Genomic DNA, 12032 nt, shown 5'->3' with positions numbered 1-12032 from the left:
GCTTTCAGAAGTGTATTGCATGTGCCTTTGAAGAGCCCCTACTAGCTGATGAAGAGTACGAGGTGGGTAACGATCACCAGAGACCTACCTTCCTCGCTTCTATCACGAACAGACTCAGCCATTTGTTGACTACTGCACCGTCTTTGGAAGTTAGGATGTCCTCTGGAGATGACGGTCCTTCTTCCGCTCTTGTGTGAGAGTTATACCATGTCATGAAGACAGATGTAGCCCATTTGGTCGAAAGTTGGTATTGCGCGGGACGTACGGTTTGCTGTGCTGTGTTAGAGTAGAGTCATCCGTGTCATCTCCAAACCTCCGTTTCTTCTTCGGTTGGAAATCGTCATCGCTGTCGTTAGCTTGGCCAGGAACAACTGGTTCTGCTGAAGTCATGATGCAAGCTAGCTACGCGGGCTACAGTTCAAAACTACACAGTCACTGGCATCTACCAATCACAACCTTGTTGAAATTTGATGCAAATCCACGCCCATACAATAAATTACATATTACGTGGGTATGTGGTGTTTATGGCATTATCGACACCTCAGACTCAGGGATTATCACCTCGATAATCCCGTGAGGCCTCAGGTCAATAAATGCCATAAACACCAGCTACCCATGTAATAACAAATACTTAGTTACCAGTAAGCAGTTCGTTAATTAGCAGTTGATCCTTTGCAGCAAACGAACCGGTTCGGCTCCAGAACCAAGAGGATTCTCTGAATCAAATGTCCCGCAATCTTCTGTTTGATAACGGACGTGAGGGTTTTACGGACAGACAGACTGACAGACAAGTGATATATGGTTGCCAGTAGTTTTTGTCCTGTCGTTCTTACAAATCAAGGCAATCATTGCTTGAGAGAACCAGTCGGGTACAGATTACAAACCAGTATACAACAGCTACGAGTTAGATCAGCGTGAAGGCACGTGACGCGTTTGGCCTAATAACCGTTACATGATTTTAGCCTAAACGACTTCAGCTCCCTATATACCTTATTGAGACATAACTTGATCTTATCATTTGAGAAGTCGCTATACTCCTGTCAGCTCTCCAGTACGTCTCACCATTGGCTTGACATTTCAGCCAAAGAAAGCTAAAGACTCACTAGGGCGCATCTAGGTTCTAGAACATCAATTCAATATTGCACGATCTCAGTCAACCCCTCCAGTATTAAAACATACTGTTATGGTGACAGAATTTGATTACGATTCTCCTCCATTCTCCAAGTCCACTCAACTTTAAACTGCAGTTACAATGTTAACCGCTTTATAGTAATCTCAAAAGTCTCCAAATCAAAATCTCAGTCAATATCAAACTAATCAAAGCTTGTATAACACACAAATGCTCAATGAACCCTTCCTAACATCCTAGAGCGCAGACAGATCGCCTTTGAAGTGTCCATAACCAGTCATACTCTCTATGCATGGTGCTTAGAAGTTGTTTGATTTGGCTTGCCGTCTTTGAGCCTTGTCTTTTTCTCAACACTAGTGAAGAGCAGTGTGCGCCCTGTAACTGATTCACTACCATTATGTTACATAGAGGTTAACCGCAGCCCACTGCTGGCTAGCAACAAACGTACATTAACCGAATACCTCTTAGAAGCTCTCAGTCATGAGTATTATTCCTATCATTATTAGCATTAATACTACCGTGTCCTGTTCAACCAGATCAGTCTAAACCTTTCATAAGGTCTATCGTAGACATTGAAAGGAACCCCAGTTTCAAAGTTAATTTAGACTATTATGGGCTGTCTAGACAGAAGACATGACTTTACGCAGGATGAGTTGATCCAAAAGCACTGCTTTTGTTTTAAGCGTTGCAGATTATGATGACTTAGAATGATGTCCAGCCACTGTGAAATACCTGCATGCACTGTGCCCAATGCTCCAAAAACAGCCGAGACCAATGTCCAATATTAATGCCACGAGACGTATGTCTACCAACAAGTCACAGTAGTTGACAACTACTCACCATGTTCCTGGTGACGTTGCCATCAGCAGAACAGCTGCTATCATATATTATGTCGTGCCCAACCAGATCAATCTGGTTCGTAAGGTCTCTTGTAAGCACTGGAACAAACTCTGCCTCAGAGGGGCTTAGACCATCACGGCTGTCTAAACAGAAAACATGACTTTATGCAGAATCCGAGTGGATATAAAAAGCACTGTTTCTGTAAGTGCTGCAGGTTGTGATGACGTAGAATGATATCCAGCCACGTGCAATATCCGCGTGCACTGTGCCCAATGCTTCCAACACCACTTGGACAACCACTGTCCCACAATTCCACCTCCGCCCGCAATTCGTTGTACTTCACCAACTTCTCAAACTGTTTCCAGGCAATGATGCCATCAGCAAAACAGCTGATATCAATAAGAAGACAAGTGTTTTCTTCTCATTTCTAAGCAGATGTCAAGACAATTGGCACCAATCTTCTTAGCAGTAGGGTTGGCTGTATCCCACATCATAGTAATGTCGTCCATCTCCACAAGCCTCTCAGCATGATGCCAGTACCATCTGGTCTTCTCCACTGGAACCTCAAACTGACGAAAAATGTCCCAGTGGATGATGCAGGCAATCTGATTGTGTTGATCAGTGTAGTCCATCAGTGCCAAGGCACTACAGCTTGCCACATTGTGGTTGACTGTCTCCAGGTCTGCACTGCGCAAGTGGTAAGTGGGACTGACATCACTATTTCATGTATTGCCATCATCACCCTCTCAGTACGGCAAGTGGCATCTTTAGCCTTGCCTGGGTCCCACCAACCCAGCAGGTAAGTCCCAGAGAGATGCATGTTCCTGTGTAATCCATATGATGCTACAACTGGCACATCAATTATTGACTGCGTGAGCTACAACGATATCGCCAGCTCTAAACAGCACGCCCAGTAGATATCAACGATCACCAGGAAGCACTGATCCTTATTGCCAACAGTCCCCATGCCAGGTCACAGAAATTCACCATTGACAAAAATGAGTCGATCTCACAAAAATAGCCAAATAAACAGTGAGAAAGAACCAACAGACTTATTTCATTATACATGTACTGCTGTTGCCACCCGGGATTGAACCCAGGCCATCATGGTCAGAGAAACAAAACTCTAACCACTATAAGCGATAGTGGCTAATTCTATATTATGTCGTCATCACTCTCTAGATAGGGTAAGTATGGTCTCGACACTCAACTGGGCGCACACCAACCTGGCAGGTAAGTGCCAGAGAGGTACATGATTCCGTATAATCCATATGGCGTTAGTACCTGGCATATCAATTATTGACTGTGTGGGCTACGAGGAGGTCGCAAGCTCTGAAATGAACACCCAATAGATATCATTGACTACCAGGAAAGCACTGATCCTCATTGCCAACAATCTCCACGCCAGATCACAGAAACTCCCAATTGACGGAACAAGTCTACTCTCACAGACAGCCAAATAGAGTTTCACAGTGAGAATGAACAAATAAACTCATTTTATTATAATGCTGTCGCCACCAGCGATTGAATCCAGGCATCCACCGATTATCAGTTGGAAGAAGATGCATACAGGCGCACACATTTTGTCCATTATTGAAGTACAACTCACTAGTCAATAGATTCTTACAAGGTCTCTCATGATAATTGAATTATGGTTGTTCTGTTGACATGTCTCTTTAGTCAAAATCTTTGCCTAAACCTCCACAATCAAGCTTCCTAGCCAAGTTTGCCAAAGACTGCACCACCAGCAGAAGTTGCGACAATCACTTTGTACATTTACAAAAACGAGATGATTCAAACTATTAATGATAATTTAAATACCTTAGTAATAATAAATTATATAGTTGTAAAGTAAATTCGACAAAAAGAGACTTTCATGCACAACTACACAATAAACGCCACTGCATGTCCCAAAAGCAACTCTTTCCAACATCCAAATTATTTATTGAGTGCTTGAAATAAACATTGCACCATTATTGGTAGCTGCACTATATAATAGCCTTACCTTTTTGGGGTCAACATCATCCAAATGATTCCGTATGAACTGAACACTTGCTGTAAAATCTGCTAGGTTAAATTCATACGGAATATTCCAACCAAGAGGACCATACTTGCGCCTCTCCTTGCAAATTAAATCATAAATCACAAACACAGTGAGATGAGTGATATAAAATAATGTACCTGCACTGTAGTGTGCAAAAATGCAACAGCATACAGCATTGGCTTCCATTGTGGCATGTTTGTGACATCAAGCATATCTTGAGACATGCCAGTGTAAGTTCGTTTAAGGCCAGCCTTAACTCCTTGAGGAGGCTCATTGGTGAACTTGATGGATGCCTAAAAGTAAATCAGCTTACTAATATCGACCAAACTGGGAAGCCAATAGACGATAAAACGTTACTTGCAGTAAGTTAATGGAAAACTGTGGATGAATTTCTGTGGTTATCCACAAACGAAAGTTACTGTTTACAGACTCTGTTTTTGTGATAATATCAAACAGTTCTTCCAGAAAATTTAGTCCTAAATGACAGTTTTGTAGCAGCACCCAGTCACCCTAAAACGTATGAATGTGTAAAGTTATACACATTAACTGTGATGACAGTCTAAGATGCACATACCGAAACCATGAACTGCTGAAGCAATCTTCTAGCATGCACTTCTTGACCTTGACCCATCGATATAGCTCTACATTCTAAAGGTTAAGTACATGAACAACATAACAGATTGCTGCTAACATACACAGCAGACATACAGCAATGCATCATTATTGCACCTACCCACTTTCACTTTCTTAGCTAAAGCTTCAATTTGATTAGTCGGATCAGAACCCATTGACAGAAAGCATGACAGTGGAGAACGAATGTCACTTTCTTTCCACATCTTTTCTAGGTCAAGAATTACACCTTCTGCATAACGCTTTCCTAAAGAGTCCGACACATATTTCCTAGCCTGAGCCACGGTCCGGTCTGGACACCAGCACCTAGCGGAAGAACAAACTGTTGTCATTACATGTCACATTATCGGTGACATACATGTACCAACACAAACAAACAAACCGAATAAGTAGTAGTTTTCGAAAAGCATTTAGTGAGTTGTGATAGCCATCAGGCATAGGTGACTCTTCTGGAGCATCAGCATCAAACCATGCCTTCCATCCTTTCTCGTTCCTTGCAACCTAAACGGCCATAGCATTCTCCAATCCTGTCTCCAGCTAACAGATAGATACATCACAAAACAGAAAAGTCACGATACCTGACAAAGCAATTCAGAAAAATTTCTAAGTTTGCTGAGATCCACCAAATTAAGCCAAGTCATATCGAGAATCCATGAAAATGGTTTTGGTTCTACAGTATTCAAGTCCAGAGCAGCGCCACCTAAAGAGTAGTAAAAATATATGGGTTAAATACACATGCTCCTGAAACTGCTAAACAAAAGCGTTTATGCATAATTAACATACCTTTAATTAATGTTTGGAACTCTTCGTGCCTAATATTGCCACTCTGTAGATCTATTTTAAGCGCCAAAAGCAAAGTGAAGAGAAATTTGTGGTTTTCATAAAGACCTCGAACGGTGTACTCGAACACTTCAAAAGTCAAGTACTCTATGATATTCCTTATTCTTTTGGCTGTGATGGGTGATTTCTCTGAACTACAAAAACGACATGTGGCAAGCATGTATACTAGTATAACACCTACTAACTTGGCCATTGCAAGGTCAAACAATGCAAGAAACTGCCTGAGAGAAGTTTGATACATCACATTTACCATGGACATCTCGACAATGAGAAAATAAAGAATACTGCCACGTGCAGCAACTATAAACGAAACAAGCAAGTGTCAATAACTTATCTATTTCTCTATTTCAATTTTACTGCACCTGGCCGAAACTCCTCTCGAGCTTCATTGATTTTTATTTCAGTCTCAGCTGCCACGTGAAGCTTTTCACTTACTTCCTCTGCAGTTACTTTAGTTGTTTTCAGTACAGCAATTAGTGACTCATCCTCTACAAGAGAACCCTGAGTACTGGTGAGGCGCAGTAGTAAGTTGTCTTCCAATTCCTTCATTTTGCGGTTGTTGACGGTAACATCTTCCATTAGTTTGCTCCGTTCAGCTTCCAACTCTTGCTTTTCTGTCAATATAACACGACCGAGAAGCTGATCCTCTAGTCCTTTCAAGGTCACTGTAAAATCAATTATAGCAGTCCTAGCACTAATCTGTATAAAAGAGCATTACTCTATGAATACCAACAAACATGTACAAAAACACCTCTGGCGTGTAAGCTGGATTGGATAGTTTTGTTGTAATGTACAACCTGAAACCAGGCATTACATCAACTTCTTTGTCACCAACTTTTACCTATGGTATGTAGCCACAACCACACAAAGAATACATGAATGAATTCCCTATACTTAAAACACAGCTGAAATGACCTTCATGTTTCTTCCAATCTTAATAAAGTTCTTCTCTAAAACATTGTCCAGAGCTGGATCAAGCTCCTCTCCAATGTTTTCAATGAGCAATGGCCTTCCCAATGACAGAGAATCTTCAATGTGGCTACGGAAATACTTGTGATGTAAGGTAGTAACCTATAAAACTTCTATTACAAAATGCACGCTTTAGGCATTCACATATACAATTGCACCTACTTGAAGTTCATTGTCTTCCTCCCTGTTTCTGATCCAGTTCTTTCCTTGGCCTTGAGGGTCAATTAGCAGTGGATATCGAGATGCCTTCGTCACCACTATGCCGTTCTGTATTGACAAATCATCATTGGGGAGACCTTGAAGGTTCCATTCCCCTATCTGTTTAACAGAAGTAGTTCATTGGTATTTCCACTATAAACTACGATTAACTCAAACACATACAGTCGGGGCATCAACAAGTAAAGAAGAGACGTTCAAGTCTGCACTACATGGCACTTGTCGTTGATCTAGATCAGCTCTCCAAATTCTTTGCAATTGTAAGCGGAAGTCTTGGTTGAATGGACCAAAGTATGACAAAAATCCAGCAGCCAACAAAACATCACCCACAAGCCTACAATTACAACCAGAGCATACCTTTAAACAACATCATTATCAACAATACAACCAAATCAAGAAAACGTATTTTAGAATTTGCACCTTTTACATAATTATGCACTTCCTTAGATATGAATGCACCACTATGCATGAAAACAATCCAGTCTGATGTCATGCTACGCTCCTGCTCCCATAAGGGTGCTCACCAAATCGGCAGGTGAGCCCAACAGGGTACTATACATGTTTCTGTGTTGTTCACATGGCCTTCAGTGAGTTCACTTAGAACTTAAAGCCAGCCCTAAGCATTTTTAGCAAGTTCACTCAAAGATTATAAGAGCCTACTACATAAGATGTAGTCATAAAGCATATTGTTTTGTGTGTCTCCATGATTTGTCCATTGTGTTGTGTCGCATTGTCACCAATTTGTCTATACGATTTGGAATTGAAAAGTTAATTAAACTGTTCCAACAGAACTCACAGATGCATAGATAAATGACTTAAAATGACTAATGCTGCAGTGATTATACTAGAGTTCACTTCCATAATATGCCAGTGTTGCCAAATCATCAATTAAGGTACACTAACAAGTTCACACACATGCACACAAGAACACATACACACACATACATACCTACACGCACACTCACAACATACACATGCAGTAATGTTACATAATTGTTGTCTTGACAATGAACATGCATTGTCTTTCCTGCTAGAAATTACTATTCATAGTTTTGTGTTTTAATTAAATGATCAGTTTTATCATGAACTGGGAAATCACACATAAAATACAAGCATATTGCTAAGACCTTCCAATTTGATCCTCAAATTGTTTGCTTTGCAATGTCCACCTCTCTTTTTCTCCACCCAAACCATTAATTAAGTCTGAAGCAGCCTGCATTTTTCTACGACATGATTCGGCATCATCTAATAGAGCCTAAACCAAGCACAGAAATAAAGCACCATTTGATGCCTAAAAACGCCTTTTCAACCTGCTTTTCTTGCATTGCAGCATCATAAAGACGTTGGACGTCATCTAATTCACGCTGTTTCTCATCAAGTTGGCCTTGAGCTTGCCTCAATTCTTCATTAGCAACAGTTAGTCGTGCTTCTTGTGTAATAAGGCTCGCCTTCAAGAAAGAGCATAGTTATACAAAACAGTTACTGTTTCCTGTATCATCATTGAACCAAAACCTTTAAGGGAAGAACTTCCTTGTTAACACCAAAGAAAAAGGCCATAGCCTTGGTCCAAGATAACAATCCAGCAACATCACCACACGCCTAATTACATAACAGAAAACAATCAGACTGCTAGTGGTCACCTTCTATTGAACCAACACTGACTTTCTTCGCAACTTCCAAGGTGTAATCTTCCATTTCTAAATATGGCATTAATAGTTCAACTGTTTCTTCATTAATAGAATCCTTTGGGAAAGTTTGAAGCCAATTGAGAAATCCACTTTGACTCATACACTAAATGCATACGTGGTAAAGTTGGCAGCGACAATAGGGCATAATGAGACAAGTCGAAGTACCTTGAGAGACTCACCCCATGAAGGCTTCATGCATGGCCGATCTGGATCTGGAACTACTGAATCCAATTTGCGTTGAAAGAGTAGTAACACACAGTCCATGATTCGCATAATGAGATGCGGAGGCTTGGCAAGCTTACGGACAGTTGAAATGTGAGCAGCCTTAATAGTCTATTTTTCACAGACACTATCAAGGCAACAGCAACTAGTCAATGCAGTATCTTTAGATTGCAAGAACCTGCAAAGCCGCCTCAGCTTCCTCTAAAGCTGGTTTAGCTGCTTCAAGTTTTGACTGAGCAATTGACTTATCCGCCTAAATATGACTTGTTCTTAATCATCAAATTTTAAAATTACATCCAAAATGTACAAACTTCGATTTCATCTACAATTGCTTGTGCTTTGTCCTTCACCTTTTGTACACCTGCTTTTACCTTTTCAGCAGCCTGTGCACTTACAGTCACTTCTGCAAGCACCTAACAAAGACCATTCAACTCATTTTTGCAGCATCAATATATAACAAGTTCTACCTTGTCAGCTTTCTCTGAAGCAACAGCAAGCTCTTTTTCTTTGACTGCTAACTCAACTGACAGTACAGCAACAGACTCACTTGCCTCCACAAGTTTCGACAAGCCTGTCTTCATTCGATCAGCCAGTTCACCCATGTGACTTTGCTTCTCACTATAGGTACTTTTATAGCCACTAATAAATGACAAGTATGATTTTGGTGTGACATGAGTTTGTCGGCGATATCGGGCGAAGTATTCAGAACATGTTTCAGCAACGGCATCGTGAAATCCTCCCATCGCTTCAACAACCTGCTGCTTAACCTTTTGCGAGCAGACTATGTCAAAACTAGACAAAAAATGCTGAGCCACAGCCGCTAACGCATCTTTAGGCCACCTGCTAAACCAATCCATCGTACAGCCACTAATCAAACCAGGAAATTTAAGTGACCGATTTCGAAATTTTTCTCCAACCTGTAACATTGCATTCTTATATTCCATCTAAATTATATTATTCAGATAATGACAGTCTCACTGGTGACAAGCAAAGAACTACATGCAGATTTTTCCTGGCTCTAGACATGAAGTAATCATAAAGGTTATCTGGTGTTGGTGGCCGGCGTGGAAACTCCTTCTTCATAACAGGTATTAGAGATTGAGCGATCTCATCCAATTCATCCCGAGCGAACAGATTAGCTACTTCTCCAGAAGATAAGACATTGTTTAGGTACTCAAGAAAAGCTTCATCTTTAATCTCATTGTCCGTAAACAGAAATGTGATCCCTTTGCCATTGCAACCTGCTACTCTGTAAAGGTACTTCAGATCATCTACAAGATTTGAAATGTTATATGACCTATAAAAACAAGACAGTCAAAATAAGCAATAGTGAACAATGTACACAGGTAGGTATCCACATACACACATACACGTACAAACACAATACAACATGCCATGTCCTGGTACTTGCCTGGTCAATGTAATTTGAAAAGTGTTATAGCCAGCAATAAATGAAGCAAGTCTTGTCAAACTCTGCTTTCCAGAGCCTCCAACACCAACTAGAAGAGCATTACCACGGGGCATTCGCACAACACGTGAAACCTTTTTGATAGAAACTGTATTAGCAGCAACACCAACAAAAACATATACAGAAGTAACCGACTTTGACCAAATGAACCATTGCATCCTTGAAGAAGACCAAGTCCATATGAGATCCTCGTAGAGTCTCATTATACTGAGCCATATTCTGAACAAGCTTCTCGGCCAAAAAGTCATATGAAGGAATCTTGACACATGGTTCAATTTAATAAACAACTATTTGCAGTGATCACAAGTCATAACTGACTGGTTCATAGATCTTTGGTGCTACTAGCTCTGCATCATCTGTCTCTTCCCCAGTTGGTTCCGGTGCATCTCTAGCAACATCAGTGGTCTAGTGCATTTAGAATAACATTAACATATTAATACCTCAAGAAGTCAACAAAGTACGGCTCAGCGTCCATCAGTTTTAAGTACTGCAATCCCACATACTCTGCAACTACTCCATGGATTGTCTTGTCAAACCAGTCTTTGTCCTCTTGGCAAGTGAACCGATCGGCAATCACTCGAGAACACTCATGCTGCCATAACGCTAGCAGCTTCAAACTATTGAAGATAACTTCACCATTCACATTCAGCATTCCCTGCCAAATACGGGAAAGATCTCGCAAATTGAAAACATAATGAAACTTGGCAGGCGTGGGCAACATTTTAATCTAAAACAATTAACCATAACCAAATCACTAAGAATTAGCAAGAAGCAATCAAACAGCCTGCTCCTACTTTAATCAATTGCCACAAAATTCGAGTTGCTGGTACAAGAGTTTTCACCAAGTCGCATACTTCTTCACAGAATCGTGACAAGCAGAAATGACCACAACCAATTACCCCTGTAAGACAAACAAACATGCAGTAAGACTACGACAGCATGCACCTCTAGCATAAAAGTATAAAAGTCTATGCAGTCCACATCCTGTCAGCCATCTACATTCTGTAGTATAGTGGAATGTGTTGTGCTTGCGCAGTAGAAATATAGAATGTGGTTACTACACTCTGCCTACGTCTTACGTCGCATTCTAAGATACGTACCACAGTGGCGATGAGGATGGCTGCTTTCGTGGGATCAGTGTTGGCTTTCAAAGTGGACAAGGAAGACTGGCCCACCTGTATGTGGAGCGCATAGAGAAATTCTGTTTGGCAAATGCAGTCAAAGAAGACAAGCACTGCCACCCTGCTTTCACTCATGGGAAGCGAAGCCTATGGAATGCTGAGAAGTCTCATCGTGCCTACACTGTACCAAGCCGAGTACTCTTTCACTTGATGAGATCATGACAGTTCTCTCTACTCATTGGCGCCAAAACCGCTTGTTATAGCGAAACGTTTCTGGTTCAACAAACGAAATCAGGGCCCAGATGAGAGTATCAGCCAATACGTAGCAGCTCTATGAAAACTAACACAACAATACGGTTTCGGCAGTTTCTGGATGATACACTGCGAGACAGGCTAGTTTGTGGGTTGCAGTCGAGTCACATACAGAAGCATTTACTTACTGATAATAAGATTCCGTACAAAAAAGCATTGAAAATTGCTTTGTCCAAGGAAACTGCTGCAAAGAACACATTACAAATGACTGGACAGTGAACCCTGAGGACACTGAAAAGGACACAAAATAAAGCAATGGGGACCAGTACGGAGCAAACCAGCGGGACGAGTCTGTTGTCATTGTGGCAGTCCAACACATCTAGCACCTGAATGCAAACATAGAGAGACAAGGTGTAACTCTTGCGGTGCATTTGGCAGGGGTGTGCTGCTCCAAACAAAGATCTTCCCCTTTTGATACAACCAAGTACGTCGATATGTCACAAGCAGTAACAACAGAAAAGTTCTAATGGTTAGTTTACATAGTAAACATAGGTTAACGTCAGGAGTAGCAGAGGATTGCAGAAGCTTTGTAATGTTAATAATAGCTAGAGGT

General features: G+C 41.1%; 1 protein-coding gene across 1 annotated transcript; it reads right to left on the bottom strand.

The window, feature by feature from the left end:
- Positions 1–522: 522 nt before the first annotated feature.
- Positions 523–11132, bottom strand: LOC134184767 (dynein axonemal heavy chain 8-like). Its single transcript, XM_062652512.1, has 34 exons — positions 11126–11132; positions 10841–10947; positions 10487–10773; positions 10365–10434; positions 10182–10304; positions 9990–10120; positions 9557–9875; positions 9046–9495; positions 8890–8991; positions 8757–8831; positions 8522–8689; positions 8331–8459; positions 8181–8267; positions 7979–8116; positions 7796–7923; positions 6834–7002; positions 6615–6770; positions 6399–6554; positions 6235–6324; positions 5846–6182; positions 5669–5783; positions 5427–5617; positions 5222–5343; positions 5026–5144; positions 4747–4949; positions 4588–4661; positions 4371–4523; positions 4151–4306; positions 3975–4091; positions 2712–2812; positions 2459–2656; positions 2234–2358; positions 1970–2112; positions 523–609 (listed from the first exon to the last, which is right to left on the bottom strand). The coding sequence occupies exons 1-34, from the start codon at positions 11130–11132 to the stop codon at positions 523–525; spliced, it is 5133 nt and encodes a 1710-aa protein (XP_062508496.1).
- Positions 11133–12032: the final 900 nt, after the last annotated feature.

This window comes from Corticium candelabrum, chromosome 9 (genome assembly GCF_963422355.1).
Source record: "Corticium candelabrum chromosome 9, ooCorCand1.1, whole genome shotgun sequence".
In the NCBI taxonomy this organism is placed as follows: Eukaryota; Metazoa; Porifera; class Homoscleromorpha; order Homosclerophorida; family Plakinidae; genus Corticium; species Corticium candelabrum.
The sequence above is the reverse complement of the archived record's forward strand: the minus strand, read 5'-3'. Positions and strand labels throughout refer to the sequence as shown.